The following is a 22,556-nucleotide window of genomic DNA, read 5'->3' as shown; positions in this document are numbered from 1 at the left end:
AATAATTTATGTATAAAGCATTGATGGCCCGCATAGAAAATAATCATAACGAGTGCCTAACAACCTATTCGTGCTATAATCCCAAAAATACGTGGTATTGTAGAACGGTTTCTGGTGTCGTTCATGTATCGTGCTCGTTTATTAGGGGAGGGGGGGAGGTTGGCATTCATTCGTTTCTATCGAAATGGGTAAGGTTTACTCAGTTGAGAAATATCATCATCTGGATAACCGTTACCCAGTTTCGTCCATAGGAACGTTTATTGAAATTTGAGTGAAGGCGTGTTTACCCATTTTTGAGTAACTTCCCTTTTGGCTAGACTTAGTGGTTTTCGACTCAAAAATGAGTAGCCTCAAAATAGCGTGTGTGCAATTTCACTGGTTCTGATTCTGATCAATCACGGAGTAGCAACCATTCGATATGTGCATTCAGTTCACCTAAGCTGAACTAAAAAGGAATCCACATTATCTTTACAATCGAACGTCTTCTTACCAAACACAGATAACAGGTTCTTTAAAAAGGCGTTAGTGGTGATATTTTACTTAAATAAAACATGCACAGATTATTTCATATAATTAATAATATTAACATTTGTAATATCGCTTAACTATTTGCACACACCAAGTAGCGTCGATCAGTTTGTGTAAGTTTCCTTTGATTTACATTTGCGTTTGAGTACCGATTAATGTCCTTCTGCACCTGCTGTTTGTTGAACTCAGAGTAATCGGATCGGTTAAACTTTCTCTTAGGGTTTTGGTATTTATCTGATTTGTCTAATTTATCCCCTTACCTGCTTCATTTTCCGACTATGTGCACTTTCTACTCATTTTCGTTCTATTCTATACAGATTGTTATTTTTTTGCGATGCAATATCCAAATATCAAATTTTCTTGTTTTATCGTTTTTGATACGACCATATACAGTGCTAAATAATAGCAGCGAAGGCTAGATTACTTACAAATTAGTCAACTTTAACACTATGTAATTTTGTTCTGTTGTTATCAATTGACCTGAATTTTTGGCATGGCCTTTTTATGTCTAGGATACAGCATTTGCGTTATATCGATGTTTTACATAATAGTGAGCTCCTAGGTAAAATTGTACGAAATAATGATGAATTTAAATATTTTACTAGAATAGATGATATTTCTAGCAAACAACGGGAAAGTACAGGTACGAAAATTAACGAGTCAAAAACTGGTACTGTTAAGATAAATTTACCATTTCATATTTTAGCAAGTTTTTGAAACAAAAACATGTAGAACACAAAACAGTGTTAGTTTTTTTTTTCTCAAAATTTCAGCTCAATTGATAGTAACATTGTAAAGTACAATATTTAAAATGCTGGATAGTCTGTATAGGAATCAGCCAGCGATGCTGTTATTGTAAGCTGCGCTGTAGGGTTGAATTGTTTCAAATATAGTTAACTACTTAATTGGTAATTTTACAGTTAGCGTATTTGCAGGTTTTGTTTCTCTCTAAACCAGATTTAATGCGCTCTTAGTTTATTATCTTAGTATATCTTATAATCGTGATTTTCGAGATATGTGAAAGAAATAAAATATTCTACATTATATAAATTTCTTCACTGTTAAAATAAACGTGATTTTAGATTATCCGTACTATTCGAAATAATGTTACATCTTTATGGAATCTTCTTTTAACAGTTGTGGCTGATTCCTTTGTGTTTCGCGAATGTTCCTATGTAGTGTTTTATAGATACGCTTTGAAATGAACATAGATAAATTTTTCGTTTGTTTTCAATTATTTGACGGATTCACGCGATTCAATATGTGCGAAATTGTTTATGTTCATGATTCCACGTTGTTCTCGATGAACATAGATGATTGTATTTTCAACAACAATTTGTATTTATGAGATGCTATTTTATTTACTTTAGTAATGGTCCATTGTCCACATATTTTCACTTTTGCTAATATATTAAGGATTGAAATATAAAAGTTTGGTTAAGGGAATAAAGGTTGTCTGTTTGTTTCGGTGATTGATTTATAGTTTCTTTGAAATACGGATTTGAAATGTGTTTGTGTGAAACTTTTCCAAACATGTTTTGCCTAGTTCAAATGGTTCATTCCTTTAATGATTTGTATCGTTCCGTTTGAGCAAAGTGTGACTGTTAGTGATTCGTGTCACATATCTATGATATTTTTTTTTGAATAATTTGTCGGTTTGATGAATCAGCAAAAGAAATTAATATATTGAACGTATTTCTAAGCAACGTGATATTTTTTAAGCAGTGCAATCTAGGTACTACGGAACAAAAAATGACAAGACGATATTTTATTAGATGCCCTTTTTGTAGCAATTGAAGCCATACATCAATAGGTGGGAGACGAGTTTTAAATGCTAATTTATTCGACTATAAGACATAATAATATTTGTGTAGAATCAGTGAACAAATTAACTTTTTTAAAGGCTTTTAATTTAGTCTCGTGATATGATACACCACCATCGAAGCTCGTTGCAAACTTTTTGGATTGGAAAACCCAATAACCATCAATTACCGGTGTAGGTACACCACTTATGGCTATACGTTTCTATTATGGTGTGTTTCAATTATTACCTATGGAATTCCTATAAGCTATAATTGAAATAAACTATCATAAGAACAATTACTGGTACACATATCCTAGCTGAAATGAATTAACATCAACGCACTTGAGCAGAGTGTGTGAAGTTTTCCTTATCTTGATTAAAAAAATATGGAGTTTTTTTTTATTAGGTCTAGAGTCTTTGTATAATAGTCCCGTCAAGAGAAAAACGGTGGAGCTCGCATTATGGTTTTCAGAAGATTTCCTTCGCTTTCTCTTGGCAACAGAGGACTTCTGCATCAACTTCAAATTACTTTTAGTGAGAAAACGAATTAGAGGCAGAAGTAAATCATTATATCAGTGAAATTGTCAAATTATCTTAAAAACAAATATTACAGATTCTCATTACTGATCATTACCCATTGTATCCCATGCCAATTTAAAGCTCACTGCGTGATTATGATTATTTATTCGAATACAGTTTATATTTTATTGCAATAACTTTCGTGGAGCTTTCATAGCATCGTAATGTTTGTTTGCTTTTCACGATAGGTAGCCGGTTTGACAGTTCAATAGACTTGGCTTCACTCCTGGCGTGACTCATTAAACACCAACTCTAATTAAGACGATGATTAGTTAATCTTTTCTCTTTATCAAAGCTTAAATGTGTAATAAAGCAGTTCCACATGAAACTTGCCAGTAGAAGTTAAAATCTTGCCAAATTCCTCCAAATTCATTGAAAGTTGGATAGGATGATTAGCTTTCAAAAAGTAGGTAGGCCATTTTGACTCCAATGTTATTTTGACGTAGGACTACGTCTTTGATTTCTATATGGGGATACACTTTGTGAAAACCGAAAATGGAACATGTAACAAAATTATGAAAGATTTTGAACGTTAATAACTCAGCTGCCCCTGGACCAATTTCAATAATTTTATCACCAATCGATCAGAAATATTCCTACGCATCTGCTTGATTCAAGGCTTTATCATTTTTTAAAACGTCACTATGGAAAAATTCACGGATGTGCAACTGTTGCTATGATAATTAAAATTATCACCGATTACCTGCGAAAAGCGATTTCCCTAACACAGATTTCAAAGTTGAATTCTATCCGGTCTCACCAAACGGTGTTTATTCAATAATCGCGTGGTGAGTGGTGGTGTTCTCCGGTACACAACGAAAGGTTCCCCGCAAGCTGCTTGCGATCAAGGCGGACCTCAACCGCTGATCGGATTCAGTTCGAATTATCGTGTGTGGTGATATCCGGTCGTCGGCATCAGCAGCAGCAGTGCTTTCGGCACGTGGCGTTGTTCTCCAGTAGACAACGAAAAGCTGCCTGCATGCAGCGAGCTGCAGCCCACATGAGCATCCATATAAGGAAGAGGAAGCCGCACCGCTATTGCTCGGAATTAGTAGCTCTTCGTGAGTTTCTGTGGGCCATCTATGCCAAGCGCGTCATACTAAAGAGTATAAACAGAGAGAACCCCGCTCAAATTACTATTCCTACACAAAATACAAGCTCCTGCTGCAGTTAAAAAATAAGATCTATTATATAAGACCACGTAGTCCTACGTCCCTTTTAGTTTTTTTTTTTTAAAGCGTATATCCATAATTGATAATAACTTCAGCTCAATAGTCATTGATTTTGGCGTGTGATAACAAATTGTATGAAATCTATTTTACAAATTACAAAAATCATTCATTAAAAAATAAATGTCCCATTAAGAAATTATAACAAAACTCAAGGATTTGAGAGATTTTCAATAGATTTACGATGAAGAGAAAACATCCAGTTTATTAATTTTATTTTAGAAATCAACATGATTTACCGAAAGTTTATTTTAATTATCATCCAAATTAGAGAAACTCGTATCTGGCCCATTACCAATATGGCGTGGATCTGTTCAATGGTAATCTTAAGGTAAACAAATTAATGAAAACTTAACGTTGATATTGAAAATATGATCACATTACAAAGTTCCTCCAATTGCAAAAAAAAAAAATCCTTGTCAAATATTGATTGTATATTCTCAATAACCTCACACTTAGAAGTAAGACCTCAGATTTCGATAAAATATTTCGACGTTTACGGCTCCAAGGACTAACTTTTACCGTTTGTTAAGGACTATAAATGTATGACCCACTTAAGAGGGTACTGTCATACTTGTCCAATCCTATAGTGAGACAATTTGCTGTCCCTTCCGTAGTCAGTTCCGAGTCTATATATAGCCAAGGAAATGCTCAAATACATTTATTGGGAGTACAGCATTGGAATTATCTCATCGGGCACTATCAAAGCAACATACGCACTTGAGGGAATAAAACGACCAAAACAAACCACAATGACAAAAACTAATTTTGATTTAATCATAGAATTGGTAACAACACTTGAGGAATTTCGGAGTTAGCGAATGGTATCTTCCCCTTCGTTGATCTCGCAAACGATATCGAAGGGGTTTGACTATCGGCCGTGTACGCAAATCTGAAAAGGCCTCGGTGTTATGGGAGCGTGATGTTCTGGCATATTTCAACGTTCCTGCAAATTCTGTATACAGATCCCTATAGGGAAGGAAACCAATTTAATGACCGCTGATTCTACCTCGACTTGGATCGTGAGAATAGGTCGGAGATATCGAACAATCATCCAAAGACGCAGTTCAAACAGTTCTACTAGCCATTCCATCCATACACTGAGAGCTCCGAGCTAGCTTCCAGAACATTGTTTGCTTTTGGTTTTTATATCACTCAAGATTTGAAGATGACAAAATGGTATGGCTGTCAGTTGCGTCGAATTATTTTCCCTGAAACGGCAATAACAACATTTCGAGCAATGTCATGTGCACTGTAACGGGGTCAGACGGGGCCTCCGTCGGTAAAGGTGCAGCTACAAAGCAAGACCATGCTGAAGGTGACTGGGTTCAAGGAAATTTTCGGGAAAATTTCTCGACTTCCTTGGGAATATATAGTATTATTGTACTTGCCACATAATTATACTAATGCAAAAATGGTACAGGCATCGAAACCTCTCAATCAATAACTGTGAAAGTGCAACTACACACTTACTTTTTTCTACCGAGCTCGGCTGTGCAAATTTCGACAAAACAAGTTTTACTGGGATCTCAGCAAACATTTCTTATGTTTGCTGAGATTCAGCTAAGCATTATCCGAGGCTCAGTAATCAAATGTCACTTTTGACACAGTGAAACTTAGTTTTGCCGAGATTTGCACAGCCGAACTCGGTAGAAAAATCAAAGTGTGTAAAACACTAAATTGAGAGCACGCAATAAGCTAATATATGATAAGCAATAAGCTTGAATTACGAAGAATAAGAAGAAGCAGAAGAAGAAGTAGAAGACGGAGAATAATAAGAAGAAAAACTGTTTACTAGACCAAACACGTCAAGATCAAAATTGGATTTTGGAATTTCCAAAATGCATGGAATAGGTAGAGCATGGGCACTTGGTCTACCTGCAGTCACTTGCTTGGAAGAATTTACACTCGTTCAGCAATCTGTTTGTAGGTGAGGATGGCTATTTAGTTTCTGTGGTGCTCGCGCGATTGAATGCATTTTCCCATGCTTGTACAAGGGGAACAGGATTTTTCAGTAATCAAAGGAACACATCTTAGTTCTTGTTACGTTAACGACGAGTTGACCATCGATGATGATCTTGAAACAAGGAAAAATGCTTTTACTTGAGCAATGATGATGACAGAATATATGGCAATGTCTAAATAACATTGTTTTGTTTTACATTTGAACAAGCAAAACATGGTGCAAGGTGGTTTGATCTAAGTTGATTTCCCATTGGATCGGATTAAACTAAGCAAACATAATTCTTGAACATTACTTTAGATACAGTTATATGCTGTTAAGTCACAGATAACCTTAAATGTGTTAATGTGAATATTATAAATTAAACAACAGCCACTTCTTTGTTGTTAGGTACAATGATAGGCAATAGTTTAAATGAGGGAGCATAAAATCGCATGAAACATTATTTTGACAAATAACTAATGGTATTTTGAAGGTCTGCGTGTTTGCCAATTCATCCAGTGACTCAGAAAAATAAATAAAGAAAAAACAAAGCCAATGCTAAAAGGAACCCGATGGCATGATGAAGTTATGCAGAGATATTCTCATTATTTCAAGTTTGATGATCTGTATTTTTTTCAGTCTATTTTATTAATTGGCTTATACCATAATGAAGATAAAAATAACTATTTTCGACCCTTTCAAATTTGAGTGAACTTTGTTTATATCTGTATGGCTACCTATGATGACATTTTCCATTAAAAAATGGGCTGAATTTTAATTAAAAAATCATAACTTGAAAACAGTATATTTGATAAAATTGACGTCTGACAAAGTAATGAAGTTATAGACATGGTCTAAGCGAAAAAATATACACTGATACGAAAATCACCGCAAAATAGTGTTTAAAACACTTTGCTTATTTTGTCAAAAGAACCGCCCATCAATTTTTGTTAGAAGAAAGCTGAAGTTGTACCCTCAAATAGTTTACTGAGATCATCTTTTCTCAAGTTATTGTGAATTTTTTAAAAAAGGGCATCAAGGGCTGTTCAAAAATTTGTCATGATTTTTCTGGAAACAAATAAGTCAAATTCTTTACACCCGTTAGTGTCATTTGGAATCTGAGAGGGTACTGCCAACCACTAATTCACATTAGCTTGAGAACATATGAACTAAGGGAAAATGTTGCCCCGTAACGTGCGTAGATCACCTTTTCGTGGTACGTTACGGGATGTAAGATCTACCACCGAATCTTAGTCTTGACTACTTCAAACTAGGGGTACAGGATTTTTCAGCAATAAAAGGAACACATCTTAGTCCTTGTTCCTTTTTATGCCTTGTTGATAGTGATAAGTCCTCGGGTTGCCTGTACCGAGGATGATCTTGAAACAAGGAAAAAATGAGTTAGTTAGTCTTCATCTATGTGATTCCTAATCTTCTATTCATTGTTCTCTAGTTTGAAGTGGTTGAGACTAGGGTTCTGATGCATGGTCATTATCGGTGTCATTGCTTATTTTTATTGCTAAGGAATCCCATTTCGAATGACAAAGGGGTGCGCCTTTGGAGGGTATTCAAACACTCCGAAGGGTATAAATAGCGGGACCTTTCATTTAGAATCGATTCCTTGCGATGAAGGCAAGAATGACAACTGTATCAACACCGAATACTTCATCATTTCTCAATAGTGATGGAGTAATACGACATGCACTAAACTAAGGACACGGGCTATACTACAATAGATCAAATTACTGGTCGCAGTAGTGTTATGTCCCGAACAAAGGAAAAAAAAAGGGAAAATGTTGATATAAGTTGGTTCATTAAAAATGATGCATAGAATCCATTTTTAGTATAATTTTATTTTAAAAACGTATACAAGAAGAAAAAGTAAAAAAAAAAACATTTCTGAGCATTTTATCTAGCACTGTACGTCAAATTTGAGGGCATGACTTCAGGGATTTTCACAAAAATAATTTTAAAATTCGTAGGAGGAAATTATCAATTTTACTTTCCAACAAAAGTTGACAAGGATTTTTCGTTTGTACGTTCAGACTACAGAGTTATAACATGTTATAGCGCTATCTTGATGGTGGTTTCTGTGTTGCAATTATTTGACAACCGTTATAACATGTTATAACTCTTCAGTCAGCGTTTTAATGTACTTTTTAGGATTGATGATACTATCCCACAACTTCTTTTAATACGTTCGATCGTAATAAACAGGTCGTTTTTTAAATATGTTTTTTTGAAAAAATAATAGCTCTTTTTAACTTAAGCTTTTCAAAACAATTAGTTCAAAACAATTAATAGAAAAATTTTATCAGCAACACACATATCAGGTAGCAATAGACAATGTGGAAAATTTCATTCAAATCGAATAAAGTCTTGTTCAATCGATTTGCTATTTGGCGTGAACATGCTCTGCACAGTCATCGCGCATTTAGCTCAGAATGTTTGCTCCATAAAAGACTTTTTGATCAGAAGAAAAGCAGCTTCCGTTTCAATAAATAGCATAGCAAAGAATCAGTTCAATTCATCCTTCGTACCATCGAAGTTATTGATGGCAACTGGTTCTTGGGCATTTCAGTTGTACGTGGCATAAATATGGGAATTATAGTGTTTTGTATCATTCTCCCAGTTCTAGTAACCAGCGTTTTGTTGAAGTTTTAGAGAACTGACTCGAGACATTCCTTGATTCTAGTAAATTAAATATATTAGCTGGTAATTTTAATATTTATTGGCTTGGTAACTATAATTCAAATCATTTGAAGCGTTTAGCTGTTTTTCCACAGTAGAACTTTAATTGACCACGTTTATTCAAATTTGGATTCCATTTGTTCAGGTACGAATATGATTTGAAAATAACGGATCATGAGACCTTAGTGATTAAAGCAGTAGATAATATTAATAATAACGATGAATTAGTAAAATTGAAGCGCTGGAGGAAATATTCAAAACAGGCTGTTTCGAATCTTGTTGAGAGGAGCGTGGATTTTTCATTCGCGGCCGGTAACTTAGATGAATCTACAGCTGTTCTTAAAAACGCTTTGAAACGTATACCAATCAACTAAAGTTTGTTTTTTTCAAAAAACTCGAACAACTCGTACAATTTGGATCTTTTGCGTCTTAAACGGAAAAGGGACAAATGGTACAAAAAGTAGTTGTATGTTTGAAGGTTTCCACCCAATTACATTAGATGAACTTAGAGTTATTTGTTTTGCATTAGGAAAATCGGCTAGAGTAGACAATGTTCATGCTAAAGTTATTCAAGATTGCTTTCATGTCATTGAACACATCTAGCTGGACCTTATTAATGAATCATTGCAAACTGGACATGTGCCACAAATTTGGAAGGAATCCCTAGTGGTTCCTATTCAAAAAGTTGCTGGAACGATTAAAGCCGAAGAGTTTCGTCCCATCAACATGTTGCACACATTAGAGAAAATGTTGGAGTATTTAAATAGTAATAGTTTGTTGATACCAGAGCAATCGGGATATAGGGAAGGTCATTCTGGTGAAACTGCTTTGAATTTGGTATAAACGAAGTGGAACAATAACTTCGAGTGTAAAGATACGATTGTTGCTGTTTTTTGGATCTTAGACGGGCTTTTGAAACAATTTCTAAGCCTTTATTGTCAAGATTAATCAAGCGCTTTGGAATTACGAGTGCTGCATATAAATGGTTTGAAAGCTATTTGTCTGACAGAACTCAACGGACTGTTTGTAATGATTATGTTTCCAGTCCCGTAGGGAATAACGTTGGAGTGCCACAGGAAAGTGTATTAGGGCCCCTGTTATTTATTATGTATATTAATGACTTGCGACGTGTTTTCCGATTTTGCGACATTAATCTTTTTGCAGATGATACTGTGTTATTCATTACAGCTAGGAATTTAGATAATGCCGGGAGATTAAATAGCTTGGTGTGATTTTTTAAGACAAACTTAAGTTCAACTCTCCCATTCAATAAACACTCACTCGACACTAGTCAACGCATCAACCGACTTTCACTGACAGAACGTTCACCAGTAATGGTCACTCACAGGCAAAACGTAACACTCGCTGCTGATGATGTAAAACACATCGAAAACAGTGAAGACTTCTGCAGAACGATGATGAGAAAAAGCGAAACGACAGAAGAAAATGAAAACAATGCCTACGAATTCCAAGTTCGTCTCGGCACGCGCGACTGTGTGAGTTACAAACAAAGCTGGCAAAATTAAACGGAAGCTGTTGGGCTCACTCACCAACACACTCACATAAGCAAACAAAGCAGCAACTGGTTCAAAACGAGCACAGATGAGTGTCGTGATTGTCGGGAATGACCATATCGGTGATAGATCACCATCGAAGACGACATTCACCAGTTGCTTTTTACTTCTTTCGTCAACTTGATGGATGGTCGTGGAGAGTACTTCGATAAGCACATTGCATTGATAGGAATGTACTAAGCGTTACTACCAACAGCTGTTTGACGATCGTGATTGTGATAGGTCACAACTCTGATTAAGACTGGTAAGTTACTGTAGTAGCTGGAGCACCTAGATTAAAATTAAATTAAATTTAGTTTGAATTTGGAACAAAAAAAGATCAAAAAATAAATAATATGTCTTAGTTCTTTGGGGCAACGAGAGGCAAACTAGGACCCATACATTCGAAAAGTAGAAATGATTTTCCATAGAATCTATAGCATGTGACCTTTTCGATCTGTTTCAGTATGTTGTACAGAATTCATTTACAAAAAAATATTGGTATTTCACACCACTGAACATATATAATGATTTTTTTTTTCATAGTTTAGAGCAGCCTTTAGTACAAGTTTGGGAATAATAGTTTTTACTCTCCTTCAAAATGAATGCTTTTGTGATCAAATTGGGTTGTGAGCCTTAAATTGCCCTCAAAAACAGCTGACTTAGTAATGTTCAAAGTGTTGTCAAAAATGGAAATATTATGCAATAATCATGAAATTTTGATAAAACGTTATTCAATGTGTGAGAAACCTAACAAAAATATAAAATATCAAAAATAAAAACCTTATTTTTAGAGGTTTTGTATGAGCTTCGACTACTGTGTTTGTCTTTGAAATTTGTGTCCTGGAAAAAATGCTCATTTATGCAATTGTGAAGTGAGTTATGATTTATATCGATATGATTTTTCAATTAAGATTTCAAGCAAATACTCTAGAAAGCTCTCAATTAATAACCGGGGAAGTACTGCAAGAGACAATAAGTTGAGAGCAGGTGAAAGCTGGCATAAGAGCGTCAAAGTCAGGAAGAGGAGAAGTAGATCCTCTCCACAACTTAAAAATATGTGCCATTATGCTTCACGCGTAAGATTTGCATTTGATCATTGAATCAATGCATCATGATTGTATGTAAATTATTTGAAAGCTCGTACATGTGTTTATATATTGTACAAAGTTTCTAATGACTAACTGTTGACATCGGCAAGCTGGATTTTGCCAATAAATAAGATTCTAGTTGACAAACCATGCTGGGGGATATAAAATGTCTAAAATCATTTCTCGTAAACAGATTTATACCGCTTTGCGAAGAAGCCCGTCACATTACGCACATTAGTCAGGGTCAGAAGAGGGTAGCAAAAGGCTTTCCTGCATCAGCGTGTTGGAGAACGACATCGGCTTTGTGCAGTCCGCATTAGCATCGTTTCGGAGTTCGTAGGAGTAACCCTATTTCCTTTATACAAGGTATGGGCCAAAGGGCGTATTGGTGTTAGTGAAATGTGCAAATGTGTAGTGGTTTTCGGAATTCATTACAATGTTTATCTTTTTACACGAAACAGCTGTTGGCAGTGACGGCACCAGCAAACTGCCTGTTGGCCCAGACTTATATAAACGTCATTGGGAGTAACGTGTAGTACCCATGGTACCAGTCGCCATCATCGAGCAACCGCCACTTCCTCCACGCAAGTAGTGAGTCAACATGCATGTTCACTGAATTCCCATGTGCATGGTGAGTTAAAGCCATTAGCATAGCATAACCGCTGGCGTGGCAGCTGTTCATTCAGCCGTTACCCTTTCCGATCTGTGCAAGCACCGGTAACGCCAAACAGGTTGTTTGTAGCACACACAAAATAAACACCATTCGTCGCACAGCACACTACATGAATTACTACCAGAAGAGAGAAGAAGAAGATATGCATTTGAGATAGGTAGGCCTAGAATTAGAAATATCGATAAATTAGGAATACAGAAATAAACTACGATGAATATGCTTGAAGTAGTTTGAACTGAATATAATGCGTTTTCAATAAACCAATACACTAGCGTTCAAAAGATTTTTTAAATTATTTCTCGAAGGAATCTAGAAAGGTGAATGTAAGGATTTTCACGTTCCCGGTCGTTTTTTTTTTTAGATTTTTGCCGTATTTTACTGAGGGAGTTGGCCCTGAAACCAACCAGGATATCTCTCTATTCGAACGGCACCCGTTCGAAGTGTTTTTGGCAAATCTGTCCGTGATGATAAAATCCGCGAGAGCAACTTATCTTTAGCAGAAATCGTTTTTGTGACTGCTAAATTAATTTCTTTGATTTTCACAATCAATGGTCCTGGGCATTGCTGTAATTTTTTACAGCCAACTTGCTTCCCGCCCATTCACTTGGGAAAAATACAGGACCTTCCATGAAAGGTCTCATTCAATCGGGCAATCCTAGTCTCGATAGATGGACTCCCTCGGTGGCACTTAAGCGTTTTTTTTCTAAAACGGGAAACTCGTTAGGTGGTCGGGTTACAAGCCTGAAAGTGGAGGTTTTGGTTTTCCACAGTGAGTTGATTTTTTTTTATTCAATGAAAAATGTATGCACTTAAATTAAATTGTATACTTCCACATAAAAGCACATGTGATTTTAAAATTCAATGTTTATAAACCGATTTGGATTGGAGTATTTAAATGTTTAGTTTAATGTATTTGAAATATGTAGTTGAAGATGCTAAGCGTCAAATAACAGACTTAAAGTGGCAATTTTATACGATAGATCAGTAGATGGAAGTATAGAGTTGATAGTTCCGTTAGAGTACGGCAGTGTGAAAATGCACATAGAGAGTAAAAAGCGAGCAAGGATAACTTTAAGAAAGGTATGAATAGGGTTGATTATCTCTCTTTATGAATGTAATATGTTGAAATTTTTGTTTACAAATACATCAATATGTGACGTGTGCAATTCAGAGTTTTTGAAGTGTAGCTTTACGTTGCTATTAAAGTGTAATTAGCCCAGTAGCACCTGGTATATTAGACTTTCCTTAAGGCGTTATTGGCATTCAGATCTACCACCGGAGCCTAGTTCAAACTACTTCAAACTAGGGAAATAGGATTGTTTTGTAATCAAAGGAACACTGTTTACTGTTTATGCCTTGTTGATAGTGACAATAGAAGGCTTTGGTGGACACCGAGGATCATCTTGAAACAAGGAAAAAATAGTTAGGTAGTTATTTGTTATCTACATGATTCCTAAAATTTATTTTCTGTTTTCTAGTTTGAAGTGGTTAAGACTAAGATTCTGCTTAATCCATGGTCATTATTGGTGTTATTGCTTGATTTTGTTGTGAAGGAGTCCGTTTTTGACTGACAAAGGGGTACACCTGTGAGCGTGTTCCAACACTCCGAAGGGTATAAAGAGTGGGACCTTTCAATTAGAGTCAGATGCTTGCGATAAAGGCAAGAATGACAACTGTATCAAAACCGAATACTTCATCATTTCTCAATAGTGATGGAGTAATACGACATGCACTAAACTTAGGACACAGGGTATACCAGAATAGATCAAATAACCGACCGCATTGGATTTATGTCCCGAATAGAGAGAAAAATAAGTGTAATTATAGTATGGCATAACTGATTTCCAAATTCTCACAGCTAAATAGGATCGTATAATCATGCTTTTTCGAACTGTAGCGTTGCAAGTACAACCAATCCATTTCTAGTAAGATACATATACAGTCAATCAATGCCGTTAATTAATCATACTTACAGCTGCGTAGCTGTGCTTCTCCCGAAAGACTTTGAATTCAACTACTGGAATTCTGCCGTGATAATAGTTTGATTTAATTTACTTACTGTTATACTGCCGTTATACGCATAAGAGTCCCACGGTGCATAAGGATTGCATAGAAAATGGGACAGTTATGCGTATAACGGCAGTATAGCTCCTTCAAATGGTTAGAATTTATGACACTTGCAGAAAACTCAGTGTGCAAGCAAACATATATGTATGCCTGATTTCGTTAGTTAAAATTGAAACTTGGATGATTCGCCCCAACTCCTACTAGACTTAGAATGAGGTGAATTTTGTTACAAACAATGAACAATGAATTATCGGCTCAGTAAAGCTAACGCGATTGAGCCTTCCAAATAAACTTACTAGATAAAAAAATGTGCTTGGTATAATAGAAAACACGTTAAACAATCTATTATTCAAATGAAGTATGTTTATTATTAAAATGCTTTAATATGAACCTAAAGTTTTATCGGTGCCATAATTCAACGAAGGTTGAAAAATAAACCATTACAATGCTTTTGCTGTAAATAATCACTTATTTCCATTCTGAGTGAGGTTGGCTAACTTTTATTATCGATCATTTAAGGAAGTTCTAGCAAATGATTGTTCAGAATTAAACTGATTCCATCCCATGTCATCACCCGCTGCAAATAGGATAAGTTTTCGAGGATAGTACCGCTTGAAACATACTACCATCGTTGATTTAAAGTAAACAGAAATAAAATCGATGGGCAGTATTGTGTACACCTGTTATAGCTGCGTATTATTGTGAAACTTTCACGGTTCTCAGCGGTCTGCTGCTGTATATAAGGAATTGCTCGGTTTATGTTTTTATATGTATATATACAACGCAAAATAGCCACCGGTTTCCAAGTGCATACTTTAATATATTAAATACTTCGGATACATCGTCGTTTTGTTTCGTTTGGTCGATCTAGATTATCATTTGTTCCGTCGAGAAGGGAATATGCTTCTTCTGTATTTTTATTTATTAATACAGTCTTATGATAAGAAGCTGGACACAGGTAGTAAGTCTTATTAAATAATTATTTCATTTATCTTTATGTTTTCTCACTAAATTCATCGTAGTAAGGTACTGAACATATTTTCCGTGTTAGATAAATATGGAGTGATTGAATTCAAATAAAGATTCTATTTATAGTATTTTGTGCTCTTTTTTTTTTGTTAATTATAACAGTTTGTGATTTAATATAACTACTATTTTGGATCTGTAAAAACTGATTTCTACTACAGATTTAATTCTGTATAATGAAGCAAATAAATTATTTTAAATCAGGTAACAACAAGAGTCTTAACAAAATAACTTCTTGAACGACGTATTGTAATAGTTTCTCCACGCTGCCTTCATAAGTTTTGATAATTTGTGTTTTAAATATAGGTATTTACTTTTTATTTCTTTTGTTCGCGTATGGTTCGCTTTTAAAATATTGCGTTGCTAATATCAATATCATATCGGTAAGTTCAATCCAGCTGTGATGGTAGTAGGTTTCTTGTCCCTTCACTAAACTATGCTCATTAGACATAAATAATACACGTACATACATTCTCAGTTTTTTGTATTTGTGTGTGTTTTATTGATTGGTAACTTTTAAACGATAGACAGAAATGTGCTCAAGATTGAGAGAGTTAAATTTTCTTGTATTTTACGCACATAGAAACGTGAAGAGAGTGTGTTTTTTCTGTTCGTCGTAAACATTTCTTATAGTGGATTTGGATTAGGAACTGGCGTGCAATTTCCAAGCAGATCGTGAGCGTTGATAGTGTAAAATACAAAAACATTCTATTTGACTAGCAAGAAAATACAGGTTTTGTGGAAAGATGCGAAGGTTTTGGTAAGATATGGAAAGAAAAATACTTAACATCAAGTTCATTGTGTGAAAGTGTGATCGCGGTTGTATTGAATATAATACAATACTGTTCGTTCTCTATTTGACAATAGCAGAAAGACCCTGCGATTTGCGCGTTTTGTCGTTCGGAAACGGCAATCGGCATGCTTTCTATCCATCACCAAATGACGATTATTATTTTACACAGGGCTTCACTAGATTATTGTCTATATTTTGTCTTTACTTTTCTTCAAGATTTCGCGAGTTATGTGTATGCTACGAATTCATTCGCTTTTCCACCTGTAGTGCGAGCATTGTGTCGCTTGATAGTTTTTTTTCACAGTGGTACTCTATAAAGATGGGAATCAACAGAACTGAGTTCTGAGAAAGCGTGAGTTGATAAACATGATAGTTACTGCGCTAATCAATGTTCAGTGTTTACGTTAGAGTGTATGAGAAGTCAAATTATTTTGTATTACTGATTAAACTTAAAAACAATGTTCATAAAAGTGATCCCATATCTTTTTTTGAATTGATCTGATGAAATAGGTTCACTTAACGTGGTATTCAAGTGGATCATATTCAAAAACGACCATTTCTAACAGGACGATCATTAGTAGCATGCAAAAATAGAAAAATATATACGTTACCTGCATGTATACCTCATACAATAAATATATATATTAATAAAGGATAATTCAATGACTATCTCGAATTCTCATGCGCTGTTTAAGTACGTTGTGATTAGCTTTACTGACTACGTAAATATCACTTTTTCTGTAATTTATCTATCTCATTTACTTAGTTTTATCAATATGGCAGCATTGTTTGTATTAGTTTGTATTTTTCAACAATTACCTCGCTAAATCGAAACGTTCTTACAATTTTTACAGATGATATATTGCTTATGAACAAGATGTTGATCGGTCTTATTTACGATTCGTGCAATGAGAAAGTAGCCGTTGTTGAATTGAATCCACTGGAACAATACGTGTTTATAGTAAATAAGCTAAGAATTCAAGATAATCATACAAATTCAAGGACTTAACTCAAAAAGAAAAATGAATACTTGGATAAGTGACAAAGGAGAGATCTGGTGATTTTCATTTTGACCAAACCGCTAAAAAACCAGCGTTATGTTGCTTAGAAGAAGCTTTTCAGGAAACCGGCTGGCCCAGCGTCTTGAGGCTGTGATTGTGCTGTCTTCAGTTTAGCTTGAGCATTCTTTAAAGCTCTGAAAAAAGTAACAAAGGAGTTTGCATTAAAAGAAAATTAAAACAAAATCATTTAGAAATCTTACTGTTGTAGATCCATAATAGTTTTTTCTTTCTGGTTTTGTTCTTCCTGTGTCATCTGTACCAACTGGAGTAAACGTTCCGTTTCGGCAGCAGATCGGCTAGCCTCTTCTTTGGTGTCGTTCAATTCTTTGGAAATCCTATTCAAGCAAATACCATCAAACGATAATATTTCAGTGGTGTTCAGTTGTTTACTTACTTGTCCAATTGTTGTTGAGTTTCTGTTAACTGTTTGTTCAATTCTCCGGCCGCTGCAGCTGTTCCACCAGCCTAAAAAATATATAAAACATATAAAGTCGCTTAATTTCTTATTCTTATTGAGGTTATATGTGATAAATAGAATTTTATTTTTGATATTTTGTTTAAGGTACACCGGCGCAAGTGGGAGCTAAACATTTGGAAGTACAGCATTTTGTGTCATCTTCAATAATCATTGTTCTGTTGGTATCTCTGCACATAAAAAAACAAAATATTCAAATTTAAAAACTTCTGAAAATAATGTTCAAAAACCACGTTATAGGTTTCACTTTCTCCGTTCGCGGTGTAGAATCCATTGTGGATATTGACAATGCTTCGCATACGGACAATAGGACTGTTCAAGTTATATAATGGACACACACTTTCAGTGCCAACTGAAGCATGTGCTCTAAAATGCAATTTTTATTACTTGAATTAATACTTGACCACCAGAATACAGTTTGCAACTGTGTTAAACCAGATATATTTTATTCCGGTGCTAGTAATTTAGTAGAACAAACTGTTTGTACGATTTTGCGTATTTTTATCATGTTTCGTCCCACACTTACAATTTTGGAAAATTGACAATAGTATCTCAGAAATGCTGATTCTTCCTAATAACGTAATTATAAGCTATTCAGGGACAGTTTTCATTAAATTTGAATTGATGTACACATTTGAATCCCATAACATAAATTTCGATCTGACTTTGATGATTAATTCTGAAGTTGTGCATTTCATTATCATTCATTTAAGCGCATTTTTTTGATTGAATCATCATCAATACATATCCCCAATAAACCGTATTGATACAATGGAAGATGAAAAAGTTAAAAACACTTCTTGATGTCCGTTTCATAGCTTGAACAGTCCTTAGTTATTGTGTGAATTATGCGAACTGAGTCAAAGTTAGCACTATATGTGGAGAGGTAGTTGACCCAAGTTACTTTAGGCACATTATTTAACGTTTTTGGCTATATATGAGCCTGATAAGAACTTAAAAACACTGGTATAGCCGTTGTTCAGCTGTATATAGTGAAAAAGGTGACAAATTGTTACTTGGGTAAAGATAGCCTTACCAATACATCAAATTAATCATCGCGTCCTTAATAATAAATCAAAGTGATATCAAAGAGACGTATCTGACTCAACCACTGAGTTACTCTCATTGGCTGTGTGTTTTCATGAATTTTTTACACATAGTTCTTTTTGGAATTCCTCTAAAATAAACTTGAGATTCTCTCTGTGATACCCTTAAAAATTTACTTTATACAGGTCTAGACATTCTATGCAGAACACTCTTAACAAAAATCGTGGAATTGTTTCTAAGATGTACTTCGAATTTACTTTCATAGTTCTATTTAAAATTTGTTGGATCTATCAAAAGGATTTTCATGCAATTCACCTAAAAATCTAATGAAATTCTTCTCAGAAGTATTCTTCTCGAAATGTTCTTGAAACTATCGGTAACAACCAAATGATACTGACGAACTATATATTTTTTCAAAAGAAATAATAGGTTTGACGGAAACGCCCAATGAACATTATAATACTCTTAATTTTTTTTAAACTACTATACATAAAATACACACGAGTTCAAATCTCAGCCCGGACAAGTCACGAATGACGCAAGAACGTCAGAGGAATCATAACCTAAAAAAAATAAAACTATTCTAAAGCTCATATTTTGAAAAAAAAATGAGTACTTCCCCACGCAAAATTAAAAAAAAAAATGAATACCTCGTTTCTAACGTGTAAATCCATGTTGCAAAAGGATTACTATGTTAACCCTACAAATGAGTAAATGTTACCCGCAATAGAGAAAAAAATGTGGGTAGCCATGCAGTACACGCTAAAAACTAGGTACTGAAGTTTGGTATTTTGATTGGAAAAGTATCCTTCGTTCTAAGTGCACACACGTTTCCCGAAAATGAATAATTGTTACCCACATTCGTCAGCGTTCCCCCGAAAAACTTGATTTTGAGTTGCTCGAGTTAGTTGTGTACAGTTGAGAAACAGTTGCGCATTTGTGCACTAAAAATTGAATGTGGGTAACAAGTAAATAATTGTACCCAGCCATTAAGTATGTGCACCCCCACAATTTCTGGCGCGTTGAATAGGACACAAAAATCATGGCTACTATGTCACACTGCAAAAATTACAGTGTTGCCTACAGAGCAGCTGCTTGATCATGTCATAAGTTTACCAATCTCTTAAATAATTAATAACTTTTTTCTGTCTCGTTTTACATAGAAACGGTTTTCAGCAAAGTTGTGGCTGAGAAATTTTTTTATAAGAATGGTTATCGAGCTGTTTCGCAGCTCAATATGGAAAAAGACTAGAAGGCAATGAACAAAAAGTTAAGATTTCCCATAATAATTTACATGTTAACTTCAAATGGCTTGTGCGAAGTCTGTTTATAACCAAATGGGCTGAGGAAATGTGGGTAACAGGTTCTCGTTTTTGCGTAATTAATTTATGAAATTATTTGAATATATGTACATTATAAGAGAAATAGGTCATTCCTCGCCGATAGCTTGAAGTAGCCGGACGTAGTTTGTTCGTGTCTCCGTTGCGGGTATTGGTTTCGTAGCCGGTGGAGTTTTTTTTCCCACCATAGTGGTTTTTTATATCGCGCGTTATTCCTACCGTGGACGAAGTTCAGTGCCCAAGGCAACCGCAGTCAGCAGAGGAAGTAGCCACCTTTAGCGACGCTATAGGTGGACTATCATCTCACCGTCATCGTCTCATCACCACTCCAAAGCAGCAAGCAACAACAACAAAGCAGCAAACGGAGTGGCTGCACCAGCTCACACAGCCGGCACCGGCCGGTGTTAAGTATACTATACAATAGTCTTCTCTAGCCCATTGCCGCGCTTTTGTTATAAAATTTTGCGCGTGGCTTTGCCCTCTCCCCTGATAGGGTTGTGAGGGCTATAGTGGTGCAACTTCTTGCAACTAGTGAAAAGTTTTTTTTTTTTTTTTTTTGATAATTTTGTTTTTGTTTTGCTTGGTTGTTTATACACTGGGCAACAAAATATTAACATCTAGTAGTTAAGTAGTTTAATTGGTGAAGGGTTTTTTTTTTTTAGTTTTTTTTTTTTTTTCTTTCCTTTTTAAGCGGTTGTGCACCGCTTTTGCGCAACACTCATGGAGTCTTCGGATACCTACGTTGCGCGAACTAGATACTACCAACCGTCTTCGAAAGGACCATGGGTTGTCTTTTTTCGGCCTAAAAATAAACCTTTGAAAACTCTCGACATTTCGAGAGATTTGCTGCGGAAGTATCCGGGAATCTTGGTACATAAGGAGAGATTCAATAAACTGCGTGTAGAAGCACCGACTTATGATGTGGCAAATAAAATTGCTGAACATGAGCTGTTTAGTGTTGAGTACAACATCTACATCCCTTCTCGAGATGTGGAGATAGAAGGTGTGGTCTCCGACGCGAGTCTGAGTGTCGAGGATTTAAAACGAGCATCGGGTTGCTTCAAAAACTCGAAAATCGGTCAGCAGGTACAGATACTGGATGTTAGGCAACTGCATTCAGTATCTTTGCAAGATGGCAAGAAAGTTTATCAGCATTCAGACTCGTTTCGGGTGACTTTCGCTGGTTCAGTTCTCCCAAACTTTGTCAAAGTTGATGGTGCTTTTTTTCCGGTGCGGTTGTTTGTACAGAGGGTATATAATTGTACCAACTGCAAAAGGCTGGGACACTCAGCCAGCCATTGCGGCAACAAAACTCGTTGTGGCAAATGTGGTGAAAACCACAAAGAGGATTCTTGCCACAAAGAATCAGTAAAATGCGCTTATTGTGGCGAGAATCCTCACCCCTTGCAGGAGTGCCCGATGTACAAGCAGCACTCCGATAAAGTGCAGCGTTCAATCTCTGGACGCTCCAAGCAGTCATATGCACAAATGGTGAAGGCTGCATCAGCCGTCCAAGATGAAAATCAATTTTCGATTTTGTCAGCTGAAGAATCGGACTCTGACTCATCCGATGAGGGTGACTCTACGGTGGTACACGCACCTTTGAAAACGAACGGATCCTCAAAACGAAAATGCTCCTCCCCGAAAGTGCGCCGTAAGAAAACTAAAGTCACTCCCAGAGGATTGCAAAATTCCCAGGGTAATGGGGATGAAAAAATTAAATCGAAGGCTCCTACTGCTCCACTTCCTGGCTGCAGTAAGGATTTTCCGCCATTACCCAACAAAGAAAAGAAAAACAAAAAAGCTGCTCCTCAAACTTCTCAAAAGAAATCCAAGTCCGAACGCGGTTTGCTAGCTTTTTCGGACATTGTGGAATTCATATTAAATATGTTCAACATACAAGACCCTCTTAGAAGCTTAGTTTCTGCCTTGCTTCCAACATTAGAATCATATCTTAAGCAATTGACTGTTTCATGGCCCCTCCTTGCATCAATCATATCTTTCGATGGATAATTCGTCGAACGAGGTTGAAGATATGATCACTGTGCTACAGTGGAACTGCCGTAGTCTAGTGCCTAAACTAGACTCGTTCAAATTTTTACTTCACAATTCTGATTGTGATATATTTGCTCTCTGTGAAACATGGCTTTCTTCCGATAAAGAACTCAACTTCCACGATTTTAACATTATTCACCTGGATAGAGACGATTCTTATGGAGGAGTACTTTTAGGGATCAAAAAGTGCTACCCTTTCTACAAAATGTCAATTCCTGCTCTATCAGGCGTCGAAATCGTCGCTTGCCAAATAAATGTGAAGAACAAAAATCTTTGCATAGCTTCAGTTTATGTTCCACCAAGAACCTCCATTAGCCGTAGTCAACTCTGGAATCTTGTTTCGATTCTTCCATCTCCAGTATTAATTCTGGGTGATATGAACTCCCATGGTACTGGGTGGGGCGATCTATATGACGACAATAGAGCGGCTATTTTTTACGATTTATGCGACGATTTCAACTTGACTATTTTAAACACTGGTGAAGCGACACGTATAGCAAAACCTCCGGCTCGAGAAAGCCGACTCGACCTATCTTTGTGTTCAAGATCGCTATCATTAGATTGTCAGTGGAAGGTTATCAATGATCCCCATGGTAGCG

The 22,556-nt window shown here is 35.8% G+C and overlaps 1 protein-coding gene across 1 annotated transcript in view; it reads right to left on the bottom strand.

Annotated features, from left to right (window-relative positions):
* Window positions 1–606: 606 nt before the first annotated feature.
* The window catches only part of brp (bruchpilot), a gene marked incomplete at its 5' end in the record, with an annotated part of 43,815 nt that continues 21,865 nt past the window's right edge, over window positions 607–22,556 (bottom strand). The window contains 3 exons of the mRNA XM_065238144.1: window positions 607–17,174; window positions 17,241–17,375; window positions 17,435–17,505. Of these exons, the coding sequence (XP_065094216.1) occupies window positions 17,084–17,174; window positions 17,241–17,375; window positions 17,435–17,505 (297 nt within the window). The remainder of the gene's footprint in view (window positions 17,175–17,240; window positions 17,376–17,434; window positions 17,506–22,556) is intronic.

Source organism: Ochlerotatus camptorhynchus, unplaced genomic scaffold (assembly GCF_037179485.1).
Source record: "Ochlerotatus camptorhynchus isolate MF236.1 unplaced genomic scaffold, CSIRO-AGI_Acam_v1.1 ptg000715l, whole genome shotgun sequence".
NCBI lineage: Eukaryota > Metazoa > Arthropoda > Insecta > Diptera > Culicidae > Ochlerotatus > Ochlerotatus camptorhynchus.
This window is presented reverse-complemented; position numbering and strand designations above follow the sequence as displayed.